Genomic DNA, 13,555 nt, shown 5'->3' with positions numbered 1-13,555 from the left:
TCTCTAAATTCAGGTGGGATATACTCAAGGTCACACTTCGGCTCTCGTAGACTTGTTATAACTTTCTTCAACTTCAACTTGAACTTGCATATGAGCAACTGATGGTCTGTTCCACAGTCAGCTCCTGGCCTTGTTTTGACTGATGATATTGAGATTTTCTATTGTCTCTTTCCACAGATGCAGTCGATTTGATTCCTGAGTATTCCATCTGGCGAGGTCCATGTATATAGTCACTGTTTATGTTGTTGAAAAAAGGTGTTTGCAATGAAAAAGTCATTGGTCTTGCAAAATTCTGTCATGCGGTCTTCAGCATCGTTTCTATCACCAAGGCCATATTTTCCAACTACTGATGCTTCTTCTTGTTTCCAACTTTCGCATTCCAATCTCTAGTAATTATCAGTGCATCTTGGTTGCATGTTCAATCAGTTTCAGACTGCAGAAGTTGGTAAAAATCTTCAGTTTCTTCATCTTTGACCTTAGTGTTGGTGATAATAGTATAGTAATAATATCTGTATTGGTTGAGTTGTGGTAATTTGAGTTTTTCAAGGAATTGGTCTATTTTGTGTAAGTTATCAAATTTATGTGTGTAGAACTGTTTGTAGCATTCCCTTATGATCCTTTTGATGTCTGCAGGGTCTGTAATGATATCCCTGTGTCACTCCTGGTATTGGTAATTTGTGTCTTTCTCTTTGCTTTGTTAGTCTTGCTAGAAGTTTGTCAGATTTATTGATATTTTCCAAGAACCAAGAACCAGTTTTGTTTCACTGATTTTGTTCTATTCTCATTTTCATAGATTTCTTCTCTCATCTTTATTATTTCCTTCCTTCTGTTTGTTTTAGGTTTATTTTGCTCTTCTTTTTCTAGGTTCTTGAGGTGGGAACTTAAATGATTAATTTGAGACTTTTCCTCTCTTCCTAAGTATGTGTTTAGTGCTATAAATTTCTTTCTCAGCACTGTGTTAGCTGTGTCTCACAGGTTTTGATATATTGTATTTTCATTCAATTAAAATTTTTTTTTTTAAATTCCCCTTGAGACTTCCTCCTTGACCCATGGATTATTTAAAACTGTGTTGTTTAATTTCCAAGTGTTTGGAAATTTTCCTGTTATCTTCTGTTACTGGCTTCTGTTATTGTGGTTAGAGAATGCGCTCTGTATGAATTTCTATTAAATTTGTTAAGGTTTTTTTTTTTTAATGGCCCCAGACATGGTCTATCTTGGTATATGTTGTGTGGGCACTTGAAAAGAATGTATATTCTGCTGTTGTTTGGTGGAGTGTTTTTTAAATGTTGATTATATACTGTTGGTTGATGGTGTTGTTGAATTCTTCTGTATCCTTCCTGGCTTTCTGTCTAGTTGTTCTATCAAGTGTTGAAACTCCGACTATGATTGTGGACTTGTCTATATTTTACTTTCAATTTTATCAGTTTTGCTTTATTTATGTTGCAACTCTGTTGTTTGGAAGGTAAACATTTAAGATAGCTATGTCTTCTTTGAGGATTGACTTTTTAATCTTTATACAATGTCTCTCTCTGTCTTTGGTAGTTTCTTTGAAGTCTACTTTATCCAATATTTGTATAGTCACTCCTGCTTTCTTTTGATTAATGTTACATGATCTATCTTTTTCTATCCTTTAACTTTCAACCTGCTTATATTGCTATATTTAAAATGAGTTCTTTAGAGATAGAATATATTTGTGTCATTTTTTAAAATCCACCCTGCCATTCTCTGTCTTTTAATTGGTGTATTTAGGTCATTTACATTTAATGTAATTATTAATATGTTAGAGCTTAAGTCTGACATTTTTTTATTTTCTGTTTGTTGTCTCTGTTTTTTGTTTCTCTGCTTTCATATGGGTTACTTGGACATTTTTTTAGTACTCTATTTTGCTTTATGTATAGTGTTTGTGAGTGTATCTCTTTTTATAGCTTTTTTTAGTGGTTGCTCAAGGTGTTACTTAGAGCCGTGGTGACACAGGGGTTAAGAGCTCAGCTGCTAACCAAATGGTAAGCAGTTCTAACCCACCAGCTGCTCCTTGGAAACCCTATGGGGCATTCTACTCTGTCCTATAGGGTTACTCTGAGTTGGAATCAACTCGACAGCAACAGGTTTGTTTTTTCTAGGTGTTACACTACATCTACATAGATTATCACAGTCTACAGGTGTGGTCATTTTCCCAGTTCAAGTAAAGTATGCAAACTTTACCTCCATTTACATCCCTTTACTCTTTCCCATTCATAAGGAGCCCTGGTGGCACAGTGGTTAAGTGCTTGGTTGCTAACCAAAAGCTCGATGATTCGAACCCACCAGCTGCTCTTCAGGAGAAAGATTCAGCAATCTGCTCCTGTAATGATTTACAGCCTTGGAAACCCTATGGGGGCGGTTCTGCTCTGTCCAGTAGGGTCACTAGGAGTCAGAATTGACCCGATGCCCATGGATGGGTTTTTACTCTCTCCCATTCTTAACATAATGGTCTTAAATATATCCTCTGTATACATTTAAAACAACATTGAACAGTTATAAATTTTACTTCATCATCAATTTAGAAAACTAAAGAGGTGATGGGAAATCTATTGCATTTATTCATATTGTTTCTTAGCATGTCTTTTTTTCTTCCCTGACATTCTAAGATTCCTTCTTTTATTGTTTCCCTTTTGTTTACAGAACCTCTTTAGCCATTCTTTTAAGGTGGGTCTGTTGTGACAAATTTTCTTAGTTTTTCTTTATCTGAGAAAGTCTTAACTTTCCCTTGATTCCTGAAGGATATAGAATTCTGGGTTGACACTTCTTGCAGCACTTGAAAAGTATTGCCACTTCCTTCTAAGGTTTCTGATAAGAAATACACTGCCATTTGACTTTTTTTCCCCTATATGTAAGGTGCTGTTTCTCTCTTGCTACTCTCAAGAATTTTTGTCTTTAGCTTTTTGAAAGGTTTGATTGATGTGTTTTGGTGTTGATTTCTTTGGGTTTCCTCAGCTTCTGAAATCTTTAGGTTTATGTTCATTTCCATAATTGGGAAGTTTTCAGCCATTATTTCTTTGAATATTTTTTCTGACTCACCATCTTTTTCCTCTTCTTCCAGGACTCTGAAGATATAAATATTAGATCTTTTGTTACTATCCCACAGATCCCTGAGGTTCTGCTTAATTTTTTTTTTCAGCCTAATTTCTTCCTGTTGTTCAGATTAGGTAATTTCTACTGATCTATCTTTAAACTCACTTATTCTTTCTTCTTACCCCTTCATTTACTATTAAGCCCATCCACTGAATTTTTTTTAAATTTCAGTTATTGTATTTTTCAGTTCTAAAATTTCAATTTGCTTCTTCTTTTTATCTTCTCTTTCCTTGCTGAGATTATGTTTTCATTTATTTCAAATATGATCATAATTATTTGTTAAGGTATTATTATGATGGCTGCTTTAAAATTTCAGTTATTTTTAACATCTCTGTCATCTCAGTGTTGGCATATATTGATATCTTTTTCATTCATTTTGAGATCTTCCTGGTTCTTGGTATAATGAGTGATCTTTTATTGAAATCTGGACATTTTTAAAATTATGTTATAAGATTCTGGATCTTATTTAAACTTCCTGTTTTAGCTGGCTTTCTCTGATATCATCTTGGCAGGGGAAGGGAGGGTGCCATCTCATTCCTGCCAGGTGGGGATTGAAGTCCAGGTTTTCTCTGTTGACACTTGAGGAGGGGGACTCCTCATTATTGCTGGACAAGGGTAGAAGTTCTGGTTCCCCATTATGCTTCCACTGATACCTTCCTGGCTGAGGGTGGTAGGTGGCCTCCTTATTGCACCCCACATGGCTCTGACGACACTGTGGGAGATGAAGGTGGGCTCATTACCACCAAGTGGTGGTGGTGAGAGTCCTGACTCTCCACTTGGCCTCCTCTGATACCACTCAGTGGGGGAGTTGGGGTGCCTTTTTACCAACAGGTGAGAGTAGAAGTTCAGGCTCCCTGTGTGGTCTCCGCTGCCACTGGGGAGTGATATCCTTATTACCACCTGGTGGGGACAAAAGTCCTGGCCCTCTGCTCAGCCTTCTCTGACAGCACCCCAGCGAGTGAGTCGAGGTGCCTTATTACAGCTGGGAGAGGGTAAAAGTCTATGCTCCCCACTCTGCCTTTGCTGGTGTGGGTGGGGCTGTTTTTCCGTGGTGTTTGGCTGAAGTGAGTGGTTACTGTCTGAGGGTTTTCTGTCTTGCTGGGCCACCCCTTTCCTGGTCCTTTGGCTGCAGGGAGCTGGTTTCTGTTGGGCTTTTTTGTCTGCAGCAATTGGTGTTTCTAATTTGCTGGCTTCTTCAGCCCCAAATCTGGGATGTCTGAGACAAAAAGAAAGCCAGCGGCCTCATCACTGTGTCGTTCTTCTATCCTGAGGTCCATAGGGGGTTTGCCTTCTTCTCTCCACCTTTCAGAGTCTCCTCACGTTTGTTTATGTACACTGTGCAGGTTTTCAGTTGTACTTAGCAGAAGGAATAGGGATAGTATGTCTACTCCTCTTTCTGGAAGTGGAAACTCTGCTTGGTTTTGAGTATAATTTAATTGTGAGTTTGTATAACTTAATTTAATGATAGTTTTCTAACGACTGAAGGAGCCCTGGTGACACAGTGGTTAAGCACTCAACTGCTAACTGAAAGGTTGGTGGTTCTAACCCACCAGCTGCTCTGTGGGAGAAAGATGTGGCAATCTGCTTCCATAGAGATTTACAGCTGTGGAAACCCTATGGGGCGACTCTGTCCTATAGGGTTGCTATGAGTTGGAATAGACTCAAGGGTATTGTTTTTTTTTGTAATGACTGCTGTTGGCTCCCACAAACCAGGACAGGCAGCCCATGCAGCACTACTTCCAACTGTTCACGCAGAGGACTGTTGCGGCAGCCACTGCCTCACCATGTCCCCTGGGACCCTCTGAGGCAATGTCTACTGGTGGACATTGCCTGCAGCCATCTCACTGGCCAGAGCCGAGGTGCTGGGCATGTGTGGTGCCCTTCAGGGGCCTGCCACAATCCCACTGGGTCCCAACACCATGCCCATCCCTCCTCTTTTTCCCTCTTAGACAGGAGGGGTGGGAGTGGGACGAGCTTGGGTATAAGGATTGCAGGCCCAGGGTTTGGCAGGAGTGTGGAGGAGGTCTGGTTACCTTTTCCGTCACCAGCTTCTCCTCTGCGACCTCAGGAGCCACGAAAAATGAATTGTAAGCACCTGAGACAGAAAACCCCAGACCTGGATTAGTTTTGCCATCGGCAGCACCAAACTCACGCCAAGCGCAGCCCTTGGTGAGCCTCATACGCACCGTCCGCAGGGGGTGCCCCAAAGAGCACTGTGCCATCCTCGGCGACCAGCACGGAGTCCAGGCACAGGTAGGCTGCAGGACAGTGTGGTATCAGAGGCGAACACCTCAGCAGGCAGCGGCACAACAGGACCCACCTGCCGCCAGCTCCGAGGGCCGCTCTCTGGAGGGCCATACTGCCCGATCAAGAGGAGGGGCTCCTCTCAGCCTCCCTGTCACATGAGGCAGGCCTGGGCAGGTGGGCACACTGCCCAGTCCCCTCATAGCTCACCAGTGTTACCCCCAGGGTTGCAAGACTTCAAGTCCCTGGACAATGCCAGGTCATGAAGCAGGCTCCAGCCCCCTCCTCGTCTGTCCCAAAGCACAGGGAGAACCCTCTGAGCCGCCCCTCCCAGCAGCCGAGGCAGTGGTGGATGCTACTTGGCCACACCGACTGGCGGGTGCTCTGAGTTCTAAGTGAAAATGCACTGAACCAAGACCAGGGGAGCTGGGGAGATGGCTGACCCACGGACAAGGTGGGGCCTGGGGGAGGCTGAGAGGTCACAGACCCCATCCTGAGTCAAGGGGCAGTGCAGTGGGGGACCAGGTGACCTGACAGCAGTGTCTCTGATAACTGCTCCCCTCCCCAGTAGCCCTGTGGACACTGTTCTCTGCCCCACCCCTCCTCACCCCATCTTGTATAAAATCTGTTAGGGTGTCCCGTGGGGCAGAACTTCGAGGACCACGAATCACTGTGGTATCTAAGATTCCCCTCTTCCCCCCAGAATCAATGTTCATCTCCTTGGGGACGATGCTACCCTGTTGGGACTGCATGGCCAGAGCGTCTGTGGCCCCCTCCTTTCAGCAGGGGTTGCTTGGTTAAAGGAGGTTAAAGCTTCTGCCCCAAGCCCCTCCGACACCCCCACGGCCCTGAGGTCTGCACTGACCACCTGGGCCATGTTCAGTGAACTCAGCGTCTCTCTCACAGGCCGCTGGGCCCCGCAGTCCATCGGCCGTGGCGGCGCTGGGGACGGGCGAGGGTGGCTACCTGGGAACTCGACGTAAGTCTGCAGGGCTTGGAGGCTCTCGTGGCACAGTGCCCAGAGCTCGTATTCCCGGAAGGGCCGGCCGAGCTTCACCAGGAGGTCCTGCAGGGACATCCACTGTGTGGGGAGGAAGGGATGTGGTCAGGACAGGGCGGCCCCATCACACACTGCTGGAGAGGAACAGGCCTCCCACAGCATGCCCCCTGCCCTGGAGCACCACTGGCTGGAAGAAGCCAGATCTCGGCTCTTCATTCTGAGGCCACCAGGCTAGGGATGCCCAATTGCATGCTTTAGTGGAAGGCTCCAGAGACTAGCATCCTTCCCTCAACCCCCTCCATGGCCCACTGGGGGCACAGCTCTTCCTGGGCTCCCTGCCAGTCAGTGCCCCCCCCGCCCCACCCAGGGGGTTGTCCAGTAAGAGTGTCAGTGCTGTGCCTGCTGGCCCCGTGTCTGAAGGCTGGCTCACTCCTTGCCGAGCCTTTAGCACGGCTGTTGTGCGTGGGGCTGTGGGGTGTCCCAGCACTGAGCTTGGAGGTCCTGGGCTGTGTCCCGCAGTGAAGCTCTGGGCAGGGGGCTGGCTTTACTCTCCACCCCAGCTCTGGGCAAGCCCTAACCCCCTCAGGGTGGAGCAGGGGAGCAGTGCCGGGGCTGCTGAGTGCTGCCTGGACTTCGGGACCCTGACCCCACTTGTAGGCCATGCGGGGCCCAAGGGCTGGGCTGTGCCCTCAGGCAGCTCACAAACTCTTAGGACGAAGGAATGACACAGTGATGGGTGGATTTCTCTGCCCAGCAAAGGTCTGTCCATCCCGGTGAGGGCTCATCTGCTCCAGTGAGCTGTAGAGACCTGGCAGTGGTGGCGAGCCCACGGCCGAGCAGCTAGGAACTGGGCACAGGCACTTCTTGGTGGCTCTGACACCCAGCCTGGCCGTGAATAGTCTCGACGTACGCTTGTGGCTCTAACTTTTAAAAGAACCCAAAGAGGAAGACCTGAAGCCCCTGCTTTTTCCCTACTTTGGGGCCAGGGGCTGGTGGGCGGGGCCCGAAGCCCACTTATGCCCACTGGGACACTGGTGTAGGAACGCAGGGAGTCAGGACCAGCCCCCGCAGGCAGAAAACCAAGGCCCTGAAATAGCCCTGCTGGGGTGGGGGCTGCTGGGCCGGGGTCCTGGGGGGCTGTTCCCACTCCCCTCTTCTAGCAAGAAAAGAAAAACCCTGCCGGGCATGCCTGCTCATGACGGGTGGGCATTGACGTCACTGCCTGGTGGATGGAGGGGTGGCTGTAGGCTGTGTCTGGGACTAGTACTGCCCCCCGGGAGGCCACAGCCCCAGGGAGGCTGTGGGAGACAACACGCCCAGGCTGTGGAAGACAGCACGCCCAGGCTGTGGGGGACAGCAGGCCCGGGCTGTGTTCACAGCTTCCTTCAAAACCCGGCAGCTCCCTGGAACATCTCGGTTATTGAGAAGAGCTGGGGACACAGCGACCTTCTTGGGCTAAATTATCAGTACCACATGGGGCATGGCAGAAGAGGAGCGTAGTGTGCCCCCAGCAGGAAATCGGGCCACCCACCTGCTCCGTGGCTGTGCTTCCTGGCTGCCCCACTTCTTCTGGAACACCCGCAGAGCTGCAGGGAGCCCCGGTGTCTCTGCCTGCGTCTCGAAGGTCCAGGGAGCAGGCTGGGGGGTTCTCTTCTGCAGGGCCCTGGCTGGGGCAGGATGTTGCCTTGGCTGGCTGTGAGGGCCCCTCTTCCTCTGGCAGTCCTGGGGTGCCAGCCGCCCCTCCCTGGCCGGGGCCTCCCAGCCCAGTGCTGCTGCCCATACTGGCCCCCGGTAGGGCTCCCTTGTCCCCACGGCTTCCGGGGCCTCGTGCCTCGCTCATCGGGGGCTCAGACCCCTCCTCGGGCCACAGTCTGTACTTGGGCAGTGCCTTGAAGCCCAGGAGGCCATTTTTCCCCTCTGGAAAGATCTTCCTGCAGTCGGCAGGGAGCAGTTCGGATATGGGCAGCTGGCTTCCCGTCAGCGACAGGCAGAGAGCACCTGCCTCAGGGCCCTCAGCCAGGAGCCGGGGGAAGGTCTGCACCTTCCTCAGGCGGCTTCTTTTGAGCAGGCCATGGTCCAGGTCGCCCAGGGGACCCCTGGTGTCCAGCAGGAGGCCTGCCAGTTGCTCTGAGCACAGCCCCTCCCCGTCGAGGCTCTCGCCGTTTCTCACAGGTGCCAAGAGCAGAGGCTTTGAGGGCGGGGGGCAAGCACCCCAGTTGCTCTCCTGCTCCAGGTTGCCCGGGCCACCCTCAGGCAGGCCCTGCGGGGCATGTGGGGCCTTGGGGTCAGTGCCACGGTCCCCGGGCTGCCCCCTGGGCCCCACACTTCTGGGCGCGAATCTCCCCCTCCAGGCGCTCTCACTGATATCTGTGCCGGGGAAAGCGGGGTCACGGCAGGGAGCAGGGACTGGAGACCCCCGCCCAAAAGACCCCGAGTACAGGGATTCCCGGGATGGGGCTGCTCCCCTAGGCTCCCAGCCACCCACCCCCTCCCTCAGTACCATCCCCAGTGACTTCCTAGCCTCGTTAGTCACTAATCCCAGCTAATTAATGAAGCTCTGGAAGGCTCTGGAAAGCCTCTGGTCCTCTGTCTCCCTCAGGCCAGGCAAAGCTTCCCACAGGAGTTTCCTAAGGGAACCCTGGACTGTCTAAGTATTTCACTGAAAAAGCACATCTATTTTCTATTATGACTGTACAAGTAATGCCCCACAGGAAGGGGACTGAACAGGCCCTACCTCTCTGGGGACACCCTCCTGGCCCCTCGGGGGACACTGTCCCGGGCACAGGCCTCCCTGCGAACGCCTCTAGACATGCACGGCTCCTTGTCACCCTTTGCAGCCTGTGGTTTTCACACAACAGTGGGTGCAGGCCTCCCCCTAAGCTCACTCCCTGCTGGACCAGCACCCCATGTGTGACTGCGTGTGTGTTTGTGTGAGTGTGAGCATGCCCATGTGGGCGTGCATGTCTGTATGCATGTGACAGTGAGCATGTGTGCATGTATGTGTCTATGTACCAATGTGCATAACTGCAGGGCACGTCTGTGCGTTCTTGTGCATGCCTGTAGCATGTGTGCACCCGTGTGTGTGTACATGTGCATTTGTGTGTGAGCATGCATATCTGTGTCTGCATTTGTGTGACTGAACGTGTGTGCCTGTATGTGTGTCCATGTGCATGCCTGCACATGTGCACCCATGTGAATGTGTGTATATGAACATGTGCATGCCTGTGTGTATGTGCCCGTCTGTGTGCGTGTCTATGTGAGTGTATGTGTGTGTGCATGGGTCTGTGTGAGAGGACGCATGGGTACATGGTTCTGTGCATGTCCGTGTGTGTATATGAGCATGTGTGCATGCGCACGCGCATGTGGGACTCACCTTGGAGTGCTCCGAAGGACTCAATGGAGAGCACCCTCCTCCCGACGGCCGAGAGGCTTTGGCACAGGTGGCAGGAGGACACGCTCTTCATCCTCTCCTCACAAAGCGCGATGATGCTCTGCGGACATGGGTCAGACGTGGGCACCCCCCACCCCCCGCCTGGAATTGCTATTTCTGGTACAGAAAGCAGTGTATCCAGGACCACAGAAAACCCAGTGATTCATCCAGCCCTTGGTAGGTCTGAGCCAAACTCTTTCATAACAGAAATGCTCAAGAAACTCCGAGGTCTTGTCTTAAACCAAATGGATCAACCACCAAATTCCAGTTGAGCAGCCAGATGAGGCTGCAGGTGGGATGAGACTGGCGGGGCAGACAGAAGGCGCTCGGTGCCTGCTGGGTGCACATGCGTGTCCGTGTGTGTGACTGCAAGGCTGTGGGGCTCACCTCCAGGTCAGGCCGGTCCCCCGGCTTCTCCGCCTGCATCTGGCCCAGCAGCGCCTCCAGGTCCGCGCTGAGCTTGGGCTCTGGCTCTGGCTCCGGCACGTACTCCACGGCTGCCTTCAGCGTGGCCCCCAGGGAGTAGATGTGGGCCTGCGGGGACCGAGAGGGCCCCCGTCGGTGTCTGGGAGCAGCGTCAGTGCCCAGGCCCCCTTTACCCCGCCACGGACCCCTACCCCGCTGTTCCTCTGGGCCTGGCCTGTGCAATTCTGTTTGAAATAACTGCAGGGCAGAAAAGGTTTAGGTTTTCTCTAAGTCTATACTTGTTCCTCTTGTCTTTACTCCCAAGCTTTCTATAGTTTTTGTTGCTATTATAAATGGAATACTTTTCATTTCATTTTCTAACCAGTCATTACTGCCACAAAGGAAGAACTGTTTATCTCTTGATACGCATCTTGTGATGGTGGCGTGTGCCACTAGGAGATGCAGCAGCCACATGGACTTGTGCCCCAGAGGCCAAGCCACGGGCTCCCGGTGAGCTGGATGTGAGGACAGGAAGGGAGAGTAACCACTTCTCCCTGGGACAGGACGAACACTGACTGTCACACGACCTCTACCCAGTGTGTCACCGCTGCTCTGAGCCGGCTCACAGTAGGAGAGGAGGCAAACGAGGCATAGCACCTGGCCAGCAAGGGATGACACTGCCTTTTTTTTTAAACTGATGATTTGACGTTAAATAAAAAAGCTAAATGAATCTATACGTTATGGAAATAATATGTCCGGCTATAAGATTGAGAAATTAAAGTGAATTGCATTTCTGTAGACTAACAACAAGCAAGCAGGAAAGAGTAATGAAAAAGATGCCCACCAATTTAGAATAGAATCAGAAATTATCAAATTCCTGAGAATAAACCTAATAAAAGATAGCCAAGACCTCTACAGTGAAAATCTAAAAATGTTATCAAGAAGCATTAAACAAGACCTAAATAAATGATGAGGTAAAAGTGTTTATGGAGAAGACCATATATTATAAAGCTGTCAATTATTGCCAAATTGATCTATAGATTCAGTGCCTTTCCAGTCAAAATTCCAACAGAGCTTTCATGGAACTTGGTAAACTATCTCTGAAATGTCTATGAAATAACAAAGACCAAGAATAGTCAGAACACTTTTGAGAAAGAACAGAGCAGCCCTTTGCCTGCCCATCGGCAGGGCTTCTTTGTGAACCTAATTATTAAAATGTGGTTCTAGTTCAAGGATGAACAAATGGGTCAGTGGAATAGAATAGAGACTCCAGAAGCAGACCTGTTTTGTAAAAAACCTTGGTATATGGCTGAGGTAGCATATATCTGGGCTAATCAATAAACAGAGCTGGAAAAAATGGTTATTTATAGGGAAAAGAAGAAATTGGATCCCTACCTCACACCATATAAAAATCTACTTCAGGTAGATTAAAGAATTAAATATGAAGAAGAAACTTTAAAACTCTTGGCGGAAAATATCAGTGACAATCTGTTAGACCTTAAAGTTGGAAAGTTTCTTAAGACACGCAAACAAAACACTAATGATAGAAGACATGAATGAATTTGACTGTATTAACATCTAGAAACTTTTTTTTCATCCAAGGATACATTCAGACAGCTTTCCTCAAAGTGTGGCTGTTTTCGTAATAACCCTGAGGTGTGATTTCCCTTTTTCACTATTGTTCTCTCTCTCAAACACTGGAGTTTCCCAGGGGCCAGAGATGTGCGATTTTGCAGCAGACTGAGGCAGAAGCAGCTCCAAGAATCTAGCTGTCTTCCATTAGGCCAACCATTAGAGACTTACAAAAATGTAACACAATGGCCCTCTTACGATTTTTTGGAGAAGTATTATTTTTCATAAGACTGTTATATATGTTAACATGCAGTGGGTTTATTACTGTCAGTTTAATTAAACTGAACTAATAAATATTTTAAAAATATTTAAAATATGCATGTCAGAGTGGAACTGTGCTCCATAAGGTTTTCAATGGCTGATTTTTTGGAAGTAGATTGCCAGACCTTTCTTCCAAGGTACCTCTGGGTGGACTTGAACCTCCAACTTTTTGGTTAGCAGCTGAGTGCATTAACCATTTGCACCACAATAGAACCCACATAAACAAAAGCTCTTTGGGGTACTCAAGTCTTAAGAGTATAAAGGGATGCTGGGACGGGAAAGTTTGAGAACCTCTGCCTTGAAGAAGATGAAAAGACAAATTACAAAGTGGAGATGCATCTGCAGAACAAAATGGACAAAAGCACCTGAAGAACTCCTACAACAGGCAAGAAAAGCACCACAACCCAATAGAAAAATGGGCTTCTCATCAAAGGGGGCTCCTCGTCCAATCACTGATGAACGGAGGAGGGGGCCATGCCACCTGGGCCGGGAGAGGCGCCCACCACTGCTCTGGCAGGTGTGTAAATACTGCGTCAGAGGATGCTGTGACTCGGTGCCAGTCACCACCAGTAATCTGAGGCACTTTCAATACGTTAAATATAGTAAGTTGGCACTCCAGAAAACATACTGTGAAATTATAATGACAAGCACGAGTCGAAAGTCACCTCTTCACAAACACTAAGCTGTCGTACCAGCACGTTTAGACGATCTGCGGCTGGCAAGGGTGGGGGTGCCCCAAAGGCAGCCCCGCTACTGAAAATGCCCCCTCCCCAGTCGGAAAGGGGGGAGCCGGGCAGTGCCCGGGGCAGCATGCACTGTCCACAGCGTAGCGGCCAGCACCAGGTACCGGTACGGTGCAGGTACGGTACAGGCGCGGTACGGGTGTGGAGGAAACGAGCTTGGCGTCTCCCTACCTGCCAGCACTTACCTCAAAGGTGTTCCCAGTCACATCAAACTCCGGGGGAACAAAAGCGCCCTCAGGGTCATCTTGGGGAAGGAAAAGAGAGACGCTGTGATTGCAATGCACAGAGCACCCGGGACAGAACAACCCGCTGGAACGCTCCTCTGGGAGCCCACCAAGGCCGGGAAGGGGAGCTGACACACTGCCCCGTCGCCTCCCCCTGCCCCCCTTGACTGTGCTGGCCGCGCTGAGGATGGTCTCAGCGTCAGAGGGGACAGCGGTCAGAAACGGAGATCCCTCGTTCCCCAGAGGTGTGAGAAACTGACTCCACAAGCAAGGAAGAAAGGAAAGGATTGGGTCTGGCTTCCAAGAGGAGGGAAATTAAGGTCCTCCAGTTAGGCAAAAGCCAGACCCCTTCCAGCTCAGGTTGTCCCCGGAATGGGGGGAGGCACACGGAGCGCCGGCCACCCCGCAACGACACCTCCTACCAGGGTGGCCGCCGGCTCTCTGCCCTACCGGGGCCCTGGGCCCCAGCTCCTCCTTCGGCCCGACCCCTCCACCCACCCCTCAC

The 13,555-nt window shown here is 49.6% G+C and overlaps 1 protein-coding gene across 1 annotated transcript in view; it reads right to left on the bottom strand.

Annotated features, from left to right (window-relative positions):
- The window catches only part of KNDC1 (kinase non-catalytic C-lobe domain containing 1), a 46,239-nt gene that overhangs the window by 25,402 nt on the left and 7,282 nt on the right, over nt 1-13,555 (bottom strand). The window contains exons 3-9 of the mRNA XM_004374990.1: nt 13,012-13,070; nt 10,173-10,319; nt 9,729-9,846; nt 7,887-8,722; nt 6,322-6,436; nt 5,298-5,369; nt 5,145-5,206 (exon numbers count right to left, since the gene is read on the bottom strand). Coding sequence (XP_004375047.1) covers nt 5,145-5,206; nt 5,298-5,369; nt 6,322-6,436; nt 7,887-8,722; nt 9,729-9,846; nt 10,173-10,319; nt 13,012-13,070 — 1,409 coding nt within the window. The remainder of the gene's footprint in view (nt 1-5,144; nt 5,207-5,297; nt 5,370-6,321; nt 6,437-7,886; nt 8,723-9,728; nt 9,847-10,172; nt 10,320-13,011; nt 13,071-13,555) is intronic.

Source organism: Trichechus manatus, unplaced genomic scaffold, assembly GCF_000243295.1.
Source record: "Trichechus manatus latirostris isolate Lorelei unplaced genomic scaffold, TriManLat1.0 scaffold00031, whole genome shotgun sequence".
NCBI lineage: Eukaryota > Metazoa > Chordata > Mammalia > Sirenia > Trichechidae > Trichechus > Trichechus manatus.
This window is presented reverse-complemented; position numbering and strand designations above follow the sequence as displayed.